This window comes from Corapipo altera, unplaced genomic scaffold (assembly GCF_003945725.1).
Source record: "Corapipo altera isolate COAL_440 unplaced genomic scaffold, ASM394572v1 70, whole genome shotgun sequence".
NCBI lineage: Eukaryota > Metazoa > Chordata > Aves > Passeriformes > Pipridae > Corapipo > Corapipo altera.
The window spans coordinates 1,118,501-1,132,080 of record NW_020884911.1 but is presented as its reverse complement, the minus strand read 5'-3'; the positions used below and the strand labels follow the sequence as shown (position 1 = coordinate 1,132,080).

General features: G+C 43.7%; 1 protein-coding gene across 1 annotated transcript in view; it reads left to right on the top strand.

Moving 5' to 3' along the window:
• The window catches only part of PSME4 (proteasome activator subunit 4), a 47,527-nt gene that overhangs the window by 1,797 nt on the left and 32,150 nt on the right, over positions 1-13,580 (top strand). Inside the window, exons 2-8 of the mRNA XM_027653828.1 lie at positions 4,090-4,230; positions 4,668-4,784; positions 9,107-9,151; positions 9,640-9,789; positions 10,405-10,468; positions 12,579-12,653; positions 13,132-13,254. Of these exons, the coding sequence (XP_027509629.1) occupies positions 4,090-4,230; positions 4,668-4,784; positions 9,107-9,151; positions 9,640-9,789; positions 10,405-10,468; positions 12,579-12,653; positions 13,132-13,254 (715 nt within the window). The remainder of the gene's footprint in view (positions 1-4,089; positions 4,231-4,667; positions 4,785-9,106; positions 9,152-9,639; positions 9,790-10,404; positions 10,469-12,578; positions 12,654-13,131; positions 13,255-13,580) is intronic.

Here is a 13,580-nt window from a genome sequence, read left to right as displayed (position 1 = left end):
TTAGATGTAACGAGGCTTCTGAGTGTGTTTGGTGTGGGCAGGGAAGGAAACAGTGGGCTTGGAGTGAAAAATGAGCCCGTGTAGTTAACGTGAGAGGTGTGTTGCTGCTTGGTTTGACTCGAGAAAGTCCCTCTGTGGGATGAAAGGATGAGGGAATTGGGATTGTTCAGCCTGGAGCAGGCCCAGGGATGACTTAATTTGGCCTTCCAGTACCCAAAGGGTGCCTGCAAGAAAGGTGGAGAGACTTTTTACAAGGGCCTGGAGTGAGAGGACAAAGGGGAATGGCTTCAGACTGACAGAGAGTAGGGTTAGATCAGATATTAGGAAAAAATTCACCTCTGAGGGTGAGGAGGCCCTGGCACAGGTTGCCCAGAGAAGCTGTGGCTGCTCCGTGCCTGGAAGTGTCCAAGGATGAGCTTTAAAGTCCCTTGCAACCCAAACCTTGTGGAAATCTGTGAAATAAAACCGTAAAAGTTTAGGCCTGGATAAAACACTTCCAACCATGTGCTGTCCTGATGTCACACCCAAATTAAATTACAGAATAATGACAATAAAATCCAAGTTTTACTGTCTCTCTTTTTCCCTTCTGGACAGCTGTAATTAATAAATGAATTAAAAAAAAAAGCTCAGAATCTTCACAGTGGCACAATGGCTGCGGCTTTCTGTGAAGTAATTTATGTCTTTGATCTGTTTCTTGTTTAGACAGACAGATACAAATGTTAATAAAAACACAGAACCCGGCCAAGAAAACGAGGGCGTGCAGATGATACACCTGCAACAGTTACACCCCCCTGGAGGGCTCCCAGCCTCACTCAGCTCTTTGTGCCCCAGCAAAGAATGAAAGTGAAACCCGGATCTTTCTTTGAATTAATAATTCGAGTAGTATTTCACGGTGCCAGGGAGAGTTTCTTACGTACCTCCCCCCCCCTCAGCTGGAAGCGTGACTTACACATGTTTATCTTGAGAGCAGCTGTTTTGGGCTGATGTCACGAGCTGAGCAGGGAGGGGGGGGGGGGGGAAAAAGAGGCAGAATTGGAGTTTATCAGGTGGAATGTCTGTAAGCTGATTGGCATAATTCTCTTATGGGTAATTTTCAGCCGTGAGAACCGGTCCTTTGGTGGGGATGTGTGTGGAGGGTGGTGAGAGAACTTTTCCTCCGAGGGCAGCGAGTGACTTGTGACTCTGAAGCAAATAAAACTCCTTGCCTTGAAGACTGGCACTCAAATCTGCAGTCGTTACCCCAGGAGTCCTCCAGGTCTGGCTGGTAAAAGCTGCCCCTTGTAAAATGCTCCCCCGGTTGTGAAAGCAGAGCAGGGAATCTCAGCTGTGTGACTCACCCCAGCGTGTGTGGGAAGAGCAGGTGGCAGCGAAATAATTTGCTTCACTGGCCTTGCACCACAGTCCCTCATGGTCTCTGGGTCAGAAGTACACGCTCTTTCAATTTTTCCCCTCTTTCCTGTTTTACAGATGGTTTGATTTTTTTTTTTTAATTTATTTTTGGAACGTAGCCAGTAAACGAGCATATTAATAGAATATAAACACTTTGGTCCTTACTGTGTGTGGAGTTGACTCTGCAGCCAGGATAAAACACACAAATGCCTTTCTGTGCCTCCTGCTCCAGTGGACAGGGGTGTTTGAAGCTGAGGGACACAGCTTCTGTCCCCGACAATGTTATTTTTTGTGCTTGTCAGGCACAGGCTTACTGCAAAATGACATTTAACTGTCTTGTTGTAAGGTGTGGGGGGAAAAAAATGCAGCTCAGCTGTTTGGAATGAGAATGACAGGACACAAAGTTACAGTGAGGATGGAAACCTCTCAGTGGGACCGCTGAGTGTTTTAACCACTGTTGCCTAAAACTCTTGTTTTACATGTCTTTTTTTTTTTTTCTCATCTTTGTCAAAAAAAAAAAACCAGAAGCTTTCCTCTGGATGCATAAGGGATGTGTGTGCTGTGTGCATGTGATTTAAATAGTCCTGCTGAGCGTGATTCATTATTTTCCATGTTATCTGTCAAAATCTGAGCTTTAAGCCAGTCGTGGTCCTGTCCCGTGTGTTGGAAAATGCAAATGGACAGCCAGGAATTTGGGAGAGTGCTCTGTCCAGCTTAAGTGAGGGGAATTTTTAACTGTGGCAGAGCAGCCAACTTTGTAGGGCACTTCAGGGTGGTCACTTGATCCCACAGCACACTGCCTAAAAATAGACCTATTGTGCTTGTGGAGTGACAGGTTGGATACCCAGCACTCCTGGATTAGGGAGTTGGCTTTTTGGTAATCTGCAGAGACCCTGCACTCTGTACAGAAGGGATGGAGCTGAAAACAGTGTTTTCACTTCCTAACCATGTTTTTTTTTTAGGTTGTGTGAGTGGCTTTTGGTTGGTTGGTTTTTTTTCCTCTCTCCAAATCAGAACCCGTGGGACCAGCACGATGAGGGACAATTAATTTACCCCTTTTGCAGGGCAGGTGGAGGCTGAGAGCTCATAAAACCTCAAAGGAACCAAAAGGGCAGTGGAATTCAGAGTTCAGGTCTCAGTGTAGTATTATCTGCTTTCATGTAACAAATCTTAAATTTATTTTGCAACAGTTTAGGTCTAGAATCATTTCCCCCCCCATAACCCGATTAACTTTTTTTTTTTTTAATCCTGAAAAGCCAGCATATATTTATAAATATATGATGAACATGCCTATATTCTTTTATTTAGTAATGGGGCTATTTCATCCCTTGTGAGGGGATATTCTGAAAATATTCCAGTTCCCCTCTGTTAGAATTCACCCATTTAATCTTGGAGGAAAAGGCTAAGCACCCCTTTCTAGAAGTATTTATTTTCTGTCATTGCCTTAATGCTCAGCTGGATTAAGACAAATAATTGACCCTTTTAAACTCTGCCTCCCTGCTACATAAAGTAAAATACAGGAGGAATTTGGCATCTGTTCCTGCTGCCTGGGCCCAGTGACATCTCTGCGTTCAGCACGTTTCTGTGCACTTTACTCCTTCTTCTGTTTCTTAATTAAACAGCATTTTGTGTAACAGAACTGTTGTTAGCAAATGTCAAGGAGGAGGACCAGCCAAACACTTTATTTTCAGTTATAAATAGCAGCTGACAGATAAATTGGATCTCTGTGTTTTCTTTGTAGTTAAAACTTCTCTCCAGGCCTCTCCAGTTTCTTTTTTTTTTTTATATATATATGTATGTATATGTGTCTCACCCATTTTTCTTTCCCTGAGGATTCTTTTTGCATGTCCATTTTAGGCTTGTGAAAGGTGTAGGTGTTCAGCTGTTGGTGGTGTAATTCTGTAGGTAGGGATGTCTCTGGCCAATCCACGTAATTTAGGTTCCTGGGGTGGGAAAGTGGGTTATCTTGTATTTGGTTTGTCTGAAATAAGCACAGCGTGTTGAAGTGAACATTGGTGGAAATGCTGCCCATCAGATGTAAACACTTAGAAATTCCCCTCTTGAAATCACTGGGAAAAGGGAAGTGGAAAGCAGATTTCTTATGAATCTTTAGGGGCAGTTGGAGCAGTAATAAAATTGAAAAGTTGTCTCCCAGTGGGTAGTAATTTATAGTTGTGCCACATGTTAAATGCTGCCCTGGAACTTTAGATAGGTTTTGCTGGTGCAGAATATCTTTTAAGACTTAAAATATGGGTCTCTTTTTCAATCTCATCTTGAAAAGAGCAAACACATCTTCCAGAGCTTTTCCTGAGGGATCAGGAAAAACAAGGGAAGCGGTGGGGACACACCACCAGGAAAACTCAGTGTCTAAATCAGTTATTACTGGAAGCTATTGGATTTGGGCTTGACTTGATACTTTTTGGGTTGTATTTTAGCTCCTGGACTGTGTCCTGTCCCTGAAGTTGCAGTACTTGTAGGATCTTAGGGGCCTGTAAACTTTTTGTTTGGTCGTTCTCTTCCTGTAGCTGCAGCTGCCCATCTTCCCTTGCTGTGTACCTTCAGGTTCTTCTTTGTTGGGCTCAGTGAGCCAGGTTTTAGTTTCATTTCCTTAAGCAGCCAGCCAGATGAGCTCTGGCTGGGGAGCTGGGTGACATGGGAATGTCCCCAATCCGGCTGACTCACGCTGTGTTTGGTTGGCAGGTACATCCGCCTGTACGGGAGGAAGTTCAGCAGGGAGGATCACGTGCTGTTCATCAAGCTGCTCTACGAGTTGGTGACCATTCCCAGGCTGGAGATCAGCATGATGCAGGGCTTTGCACGGCTGCTCATCAACCTGCTGAAGTAAGGACACCTTTCTGCCTGCTGGGGACAGTTCCTGAGCCCTTGCTCAGTGTTGTTCTATCTGTGTGTAACCCTGTGTGCTGGCCCAGGTCACCTCACTCACCTCCCCTGGGCAGCTGCTGTGGGTTCAGGGGTTCCCACTGTGCTTTGGGAGTGCTGTGGAAATGTAAGAATGGAATTTTTCCCCCTGTAAGGAAAAGCAAACATCTCGGAGAACCAAGTCTTAAGGTTTAATCTCAACCAGGAGGGGAGGTGAGGGCTGGCTAACAGCTCCATAATGTTTACTTCACTTAGTCAGGAAAACCTTGGGAATGCTGCCAGTGGCCAGCTTGTTCCTGCCTGGCCTTCCTGCAGCGGGTGCCAAGCTGGGAGCAGGGGCTGGGGTGTTCCACGTAAATGTTTCATCCTGAAGTGCTCAGTGTTCTGTTTCCTACCAGGAAAAAAGAGCTGCTTTCCAGGGATGATTTGGAGTTGCCATGGAGACCGCTTTATGAAATGTTGGAGAGGATATTGTACTCCAAGACAGAACATCTGGGATTAAATTGGTTTCCCAAGTAAGTTCGCCTTTCAAAACCTTTGCTGGGCTGTGAGTGCCTATAAGGCTTTAAAGCATTTTGTAATTTGCTCCTAATCCCTGGAATTTGATACGTGGGAAATACTCTGGTTGTGTTCTCATGAGCACATTTCAAATAATTGCATGCAGGGCTGCACTAAGTCGTGGAGCTCCTCCTACCAGGAGCTTGGGTTTGGCATCATGTTTGTTTATGAGTGAGATGAATTTCTAAATGTGCTGGAACAGGGGTCCTGGTCAACTTATTTTGGGATGGTAACCCAGGTTTTAACTAATTTAAAGTGAAATATTTAACAGTATTGTCATGGTTTAACCCCAGCTGGCAACTAAGCCCTGCGTAGCCACTCGCTCATGGGATGGGGGGAAAAGTGGGAAAACTCAGGGGTTGAGCTAAAGACAGGGAAGAATGTGAAGAGAATTAACTTTATCCCAGTCAAAACCAGCACAGGTATTAAGTTAAACCTCTGATGCTCTATAACACAATAAGGGATTGGGAAAAAATAGAGATGGTGCTGCCCTTAAATATCTGTGCTGTAATCACTCCTCCCAGGATCTGGAATCCACAGGAAGCAAAGTGAAGTACCTTCTGTAGGAAATTCATACTCAGAGATGCCATGAGAGGGAGAAAAAAATTTCCCCCCCCCCCAGTTAAGAATTTTAGACACGTTCTGGTGATTTGAAAAACGAGGACTTGTTTTCTTTGCTTTCTTTGCCTGTCAATCCCTGCCCATCTGTCAGATTTCCAGGATTTACAGTTTTCCTAATGATTCTAATTAGGAAAGTCCTACTCTGTAAACCCCAGATTATAAAAGGTAACACGTGGGTAATGCGTTACGTTTGGTTGAGTTGAACCTTCGTGTGAAGAAATGCAGGTGAAGAAAATGTTTGATTTGCTTTTAAAAAGTAATTTTCTGAGTAATCCTGAAGCGGTCATTCCTGAGGGGGAGATCCTCTTGCTGATAAGGGACACTAATAGAAAATATGTGGAACCTTGTCACTTGTTGTGGAGCATTTCAGGCTGGATTTCTCTGGTGTCTGTGTAGCTGGAAACATCATTTTGCTCAGTTGCATTATTTTTCTGGCTGTAGGTGAAGATGCAAAAGGGCAGAGCCTTCCTTGCTTTATTTTTATTTCAGCTTCTATCTTTGCACCTGCACACCTCGCTCTGGGGGTCACTTCTCATTTACTGTGTGAGACAAACTTGGTGGTGGGGAGGGAGCTTTTCCAGGAGGGAAAAGGAGAGGTTGAGCTGGGAGGAAGGTCTCTGTTGGGATGGTCTGTGTGCAGCATCCAGCTTCAATTAACTTGATTTTATCCCACTCCATGCAGTGCGATTCCTTCTCATACAGTGCTACTTCTTTTTCGAGTTGTTTTTTTTCTGGTGCAAATCAAGGGATACTTTAAAAAAGCTGATTTGATTTATAGCTGTTAAATTAACTCTTGTTTTAATTCTATTTTATTTTTTTTTCCCCACATTCAGTTCATATCGACCAGGCTGGTCCTCACCTAAAACGTTTGTGCTTAATGTTTTGCATAGGTGGTAAGAAAGACTTTTTGTTGTTCAGCTCTGGCTGATGTATCTTCTGCATGTTCTGTTGGACTGTAACACTTGGCACACACAGAGGGGGAATTCTCTGCATAAAATGGTTGTTTTGGAAAAGCCAGTATTTAACATGACACCACTGGTGATGAGAATGTCGCACTGGATGTGAAATGTTCTAATTGGGGAGCCAGAGGACGTGTGTGAAGTGGCTGATCAGCGGCTCTAATTTAACTAATTTAACCAACAAATGTGTTTCAGGGGTCAAACGAGAGGTGGATTTTAGTCTGGAGTAATTGTTGTGTCTGGTTAGGGATGAAATCAGTGCTGGTGCAGGAGCAGGTTCTGGAGTGAATGTACCTTCTTGTTAAACCAGTGAAATCATGGAAAGTGCTTTAGCAGTGAGGTCATGGCTGCTGGGAAATCCACCCAACCACAGCCTTGGGGCTGTGAAGAGCTTCTGTGTCAAGAGTTTACCAGGAATTCTTGCAGGGAAACCGTCAGGAATTTTTGGTGTGTAAGGAATGCAGAGAACTGGTGTAAGTGGCAGTGGAATTGCAGGGGGTTTTGCTTTGTTTGGGGTATTTTAGAAAGAAAGGTTCAGTTGTACTGATCCAGTGATGGTAGGTAGGAATTCTCTCAAATAATTTGTGAAACTATAACTGGTTGCTCTTTTCATTGTCTTAATTTAAGATCTGTGATGAGTGTCCACTTGAGGACTAGAATTTCCCTTATGACCCAAACCTCTCCTGAAAAACTGAAATTCATGCTCCTACTGCTTTTTTATGAGTCAACACTGCCAGTTTTATGTTAATCATTTTAACTGAAACGTGTTTCTCTTTGAAAGTGCAGGAAAAAAAAAAACCCCATATTTGCAAATTGACATCACCATGTCCTTTCCAAAAGAAGAAAATAAACATGCAGTGCCAAAAAGATAACTAATGACAGGGCTTAAAATGGTGTTGGGTGTTTTTTAATACATCTCCCCAGCTGTGCTGTCCTGTCCTTTCCTCACTAGCAGTCCCCAAATGGGAATATTACAGGATGTCTCCTCTAGCTGGGCTGTACCTGGACTGTCTCTTGGGTGGAGGTTCCTTGGGTACAAAATCGTCTTGCTCTTGTTTTTTATTTCCCAGCTTCCTAAATTGGGATCAGAAGCCAGATTGGGATGTTCCCCTCCTTTCTCCTTTGCTCTTTCACACTGGCAGGTGCTGAGATCTGGCTGAAAACTTGATCTCTGGCCTCTGTGTTCATTCAAATTCCCCTCCTTCAGGTTTTCCTCAGTGACACTCGAGTGGAGTGTGACAGTAGGGGCAGAGCTTGTTTGTTTTGTCACACAAACATTTATCATGTTAATTTTTAATGCTCTTAAGGAATGCTGCTGGTTCATGCTTTATTTATCTACTCTTGGAACAACTGTTATGTGTTTTCTACCTCATTCAAGGACAATATTTGCTTGAACCCAGAATTTTCCTGAGCCTCCTGTAGAGTTTGATCTGATTTTTGTTTAGTGAACAGTTGGTCATTCCTCTCCAAATATTAGAGTTGTCAGTCAGCTCAAAATTTTCTTTTCTGGGAGGGGTCCTGACTTGACTTTGTCACTGTTGCCTAAAATATCCCTAATTTTGCATTTCCTAGAGCTCTGTTTGAACTGAAGTAGTGCTGTGAGGGCTGGGTGGGCTTTTGCTGGATTGCACTGAGATAGTGGTTTATCCATATTTTATTCCTCCTGGCTTGGATGGGATCAGTTTATTTTGTGTAGGACTGGAGAGACAGCGTGTGCATGCTCGGTGTTTGTGTGTCTCCAAATTAATTGATCTTTGGTCATAAAGATGATGCATTGGCATCATCTTTTTCTGAGCAAAATGGCATTTCTGTATGTTTTGGATGATGAACTGAAGGATGCAGTATTTCTGTTCAGGGTACAGAAAGCATATCTAAAAGATGTAGGAAGTTCTGCCAGAACTTCTATTTTTTTCCATTCAGGGAATATTTTTGGATAAAAGTGCAATTTACTCTTGAGGTGGTTGTGTGATAAATGGAAGATCTGAAGAATGTGACCATTTATTACCTTTATGGTTCCACTGGTTGGTCTCTTTGCTCCCCCCCTTTTATTGTTTATTATTTTGAGATTTAGTCCTTAAGTGCTTTGATGGCATCCTGTGTTGAAATGATCTCTCAAATCATGTTCTCGCTGTGGATGAAAACACTTCTAAAACCAGCTGTTACTTTGTGAGGGACCCGAATGAAATAACCCCTTGATTTGCAGACAGTTCACTTCTCTTTCTTAGAACCCCTGGGCAAAAACCAAAACCCCATTGCAAAAGTCAGATACGATGTTTGGAGCCAAAAAAATAACAACTTCCTGAAACCTGCTGTCTTTATTTATCTGATTCATGAAGTCCACAAACCTGTTTTTCTGTTTGCATTTTCAACTTGCCCGAGAAGTTCCTTTGTTCTGCTGATTGTTCACGGATAAAATGCAGGAGGTTACTTACAAGAAATGATAATAATTCTTCACTTCAAGGCAGCAAATACCAGAGTAGTACATGAAAAGCAGAGCCAGGAGCTGAGCAGAGCAGTTTTGACTGCTATGACTAGGTCTGTGTGGAAGGGAATTAGCTGCTGCATGTTCACAGAAGACAGTTAATTGCATCAACATTATCTTAAGCTCTCAAGGGAAAGGTCAGCAAAGGGTTGTTTGTTTTATGCTGCCACTGAAATCTGGTAATTTGTTATTCCTAATCTTTCCTTTCTTGTTTCAGTTCTGTAGAAAGTGTCCTGAAAACACTTGTGAAGAGCTGCAGACCGTAAGTGTTTGTTTCATGGTTTATATCTATTTTTTAATTTATTTTTTTAAACTTTTTAACAGCCTTGGCTGCAATAATTATGTTGTATAAACAGCTGTATCTGCTATGCATTTAAAATACTGCACTGCATAGGTATTTAGTTTAACAGCAATTAAATAACCAGCATTCTTGTAATGTTTCTATAAATGATCCTTGTGAATGGTAGTTGCTGGATTTTTGTCCAGCCTTCACAGTGGGATGGTTTTGCATTGCACAGATTCTTTTCTGGTCCAACAAGACAAGAACCCTTCAATTTGTGTTCCCAAAATGATGCTTGGTTTACCTCTGTTCTGTGAAGGCTCTGTGGAGCTGAGGGCTGCCTGCAATAACCCCTGGGCACGTGGTTTTCCTGTAAAACTGACATTTCTGACGAATTAATAGCTGGTTTTCATTATGTCGAAAACCAGACCCAAACTTTAAAGCCAAGCCTGTGTGTGTGTGGTTTCCAGGTATTTCCCAGAAGATGCCACTGGGGAGATGCTGGATGAGTGGAGGCCTTTGATGTGTCCCTTTGATGTGACCATGCAGAAGGCAATCACCTACTTCGAGCTCTTCCTGCCCACCACCCTTCCCCCTGAGCTGCACCACAAGGGCTTCAGGTGGGTGTCCTGGGATGTTGCAAACACAAGGAATTCTTTTTTTTTTTTTTTTTTACTCTGAACCAGCAGAAGGGGCTGTGTGGGGCGTGGAGGGAGGGATCACTGTGGCACCAGGAGGGGAGGGAATGCGTTTTGGAAGGGGAATGTGAGCGTGGAGGGTTTGCTCCTTGGCCTCAGGGGAGCTCAGGCTAGGAGATGATGCCACTTGTGACTGTTGGTCAACAGGGACAAGTTTCAGGGTGTAAGGCAGAGGGGAATGAGGTGTGGGTTGTTCTCACCTGGGTTGGGATGTTGATATAGTGAATGATGAATAGTGAAGCCGAGGTGGGTGAGGAAACCACTGGTGAAGCACTTGTGTGAAAGGGGGATCAAAACAGACTAAGAGGAGGAGAAGTTAAAAAAACAAAAAGCAAGGACTGAAACTCAGGATCAGAATTGGGGTGGAGGGATGCCGTGGGAGGCGAAGTGATCCAAGCATTCCATGCTGATCCCTGTTCCTGCTGGATGGGTTGAGGGAGAGGTGAGTTCCTGCAACCTGGCAAAGGGAGGGATACGTTTTCAGTGAGGGAGCTGCTTTCTCAGTGTTGAAGTTATTTTGAGTCTGTTCTCTTTCAGGCTTTGGTTTGATGAATTTATAGGCCTTTGGGTGTCGGTTCAAAATCTTCCCCAGTGGGAAGGGGTAAGTATTTGCTTTTCACCTACGCTAGAAGAAACCCTCATTTAAATATTCCTACAATGTGCTTGCAAGGAATTGAAGCCAAACAGTCATATAATGGATTTTTTTCTCTTCTGCCTTAACTAGTACAAGAAAGCAGAGACAATAATTTCATTGTTGGTAGCAAGCAATTACTGTCTGAATAAATGAGACTGCAGTTGTGCTTGATGAACATTATTTAATGGCTAGCTCAGACTAGCTTTTCTTTCCAGCCTTGGGAATGCTGCCTGCTGATACTTGGAATTGTTCAAAGTGCTGTTGTGGTTTCTGTAAATTATAATTCTGTCCTGTCTTTATCTTAACACATCATTGGTCCCTCATTTTGAGTGGTGATGTTTTGCCCTCGCTACAATGAGTTGCTGTCATCTTTATTTGGGATACAGTAAAGAACCTGTACTCCCCTTGGCCAGAAATTCCCTGGGGCTCTGTCTTCCAGGGAAAATAGTTTGCCATGTACCTGTGTGCCCTTGCTGTGTGTCTCCTGTGATTAGATGCAAACTTGAGACATGAAAGGCTCACTGTTGAGCCCCCCAGCAGCAGCTCAGGTGCTGTCGGTGCAAGCCATGCCTGGGCTTTGCTGCACTGAAACTTGGCCTATCACCAGGGTTTTTTTTTCCCCATATTCAGTATGAACATAAGCTCATTGACCATCTGGCTGCTTTTACTAATCTCCTGCCCATGTCCACCAGGAGAACTCCTCAGTGTCTGTGGAGAAAGCTGATTCCCAAGCCACCCCTGAACGCTGCCTTTGTCCCAATTCCGTAGGTGGTTTTGGCTTCAGTTGTGTTTCGTCACAAACCCAGGGAGCCAGTCCAGGTCCCAGCACTTGGCACTTGTCCACATTTGAACGTGGGAGATGCCAAAGCTCTATTTGAGGTTGTCTGTATAAACTTTTGCATCTTCCTCATGGCCAAATCCCCCCAGAAATCCTACTTCTATTTCTGACAGAACAATGACAGCCCGCACTTGAATATTGTGATTTGGTTTGTTTCTGTCAAACAGTTTAACAAATAATCCTCAACCCTCTTTCAGAAGTTATCTCTGGATGCTGACAGTTTGCTTGCTTTTTTTCCCCCCCAAGCTTTCACTTCTTGTTTCCTTTGCTGTCTTGCCCACTTCCTAAAGTCAGGCTTGTTCATGTCATTGGTCTTGGATGCAGATAATTAGACACATGAGTTCTGACTCTGCAATCCCATTTAAGCCTCTGTGTGCTGCAAGCTCTTCCTCAGCTTGCTGTGGCAGGAGTTACACTGGCTGTTTGAAGGGGAGCTGTGGAATCAGTTGTCTGTGTGCACAGCAGGGAGTTTTTCAGTGGGTATTTCCTCATACCAAGCAAAGGAGGTGGGTCATTTAAGAAAATGTAACCCTTGTCTTCAGGCTGGGTCAGGTGTGGCTTGTGGGGTTTTCCAAAACTTATTGTGTCCTTCAGACAGAGAGGTGCCTGTTCCTCTGTGCCTGTGTGTCTCTGAATTAGGCAGGATTCTTTCAGGCCCTTCCTTTTGGCTTCAAGATACTGAAAGAGGCACCAGGAGCCTGTTTGGTATGTCCTGGCTTGGACAAGCTCCTACAAGGAGACTTGTTGGTTGATGTGCTTTTCCACAGCCAGAAGAGTGAGACTTCATCTCCTTTCTGATTTAGCCATGACAATTCTCTTCCCCGAGGACATCTCTCAGTTCCCTTGGATTCATGAGACTGTCTCCTGGTGATGGAGTGTCTAATTCTTCCTGGACAGAAGCTGACAGCTGATGCCTGTGACCTTTGCAAGCCACAGATGTGTTTAAACCAGAGCACACAAATGTGACAGCCAGCACACGTTGATTAGGATGGATCCTGCAGAGCTTAAATAGTCCTAAATAGCTCAATATTGGGGAAAGCTGAACAGAGGCCTTGGGGGGATTTTCTGCTGTGTCTGTACATAGGAGCTATTTTAGGGCAGTGATAGTTCTGATGGAGTGAAATCTCCCTTTACAAGTGCTTTTGTGCCATGGGTAGCTTTTATCTTGCCTGTGTGAGGTAGATATATTATTATCCATATATTCCAATGAACATTCCCTGTTTTTCTGGTCGTTTTCAGCATCTGGTGAATCTCTTTGCTCGCTTGGCCACGGACAACATCGGGTACATAGACTGGGATCCCTATGTGCCAAAGGTGAGAGCTCCTATCTCAGGAGGTGACTTTGCTTGCTTAGAGACAAGTCTTCAGTGTTCTCATGCCAGGAATAATTCAGGCTCCTTGTGTGGGTTTTACACTGCACTGGCCCAGTTTTTCAGATTAGGTGCATCCATTGAGCCATCCTTTTGGAGGAGGCACGTTGGAAGGTGTTACTGTCATCACCTGGCTCAACCAAACCAACCACAAACCTGACTGTACAAATGCTGTCTGATTGTATAATTAACCCCGTGTTCTTGTGGGAAGGCCCTTAGTCATATTCTTGTGATTAAATAATATGTATGACCTTTGGAATCTTTCTGCTTGTAGATTTTTATTTTTTTTTTTTTTAAAAACCACGTTCGTGGTACTTACATGGCTTTAAAAAAACCAAACACCTTTTGATTAGAAAATTAATTTTATGCCGATTTTATGGCATAAAGTAATTTATGCCAATGTTTGTTTTTCATCTTCTCAGATTTTTACTAGGATTTTGAGGAGTTTAAATCTTCCAGTGGGGAGCAATCAGGTTGTTGTTCCAAGGTTCTTAACAAATGCTTATGATGTAGGACATGCAGTCATGTGGATCACAGCCATGATGGTGAGTAACTTCTTTGTAAAGGGAACCACAAACCCAGGCAAAGCTTTAAGTATGTTTTTAAGATGAATGTTTGTGATGTTGAGCGCACTGCAAAAGAGTGGGTTCAGGCTTTTTTCCCCAAGTTTGGTTTTCAAGTACATTGTTCCACTGTCAGCGTGGAATGGAGATGGAAGTGTTTATTCCACAGCTGGAAAGGAACAGGCAGCTGCAAATGCCACCATGGGGACACACTGGGGACCTGCTGAACCCCCGAATCCTCTTTTAGGGTGAACCTCAGCAGATGGGGTGGAGAGAACTTGATATTAGTGCCGAGCTGAGGGCGGGAT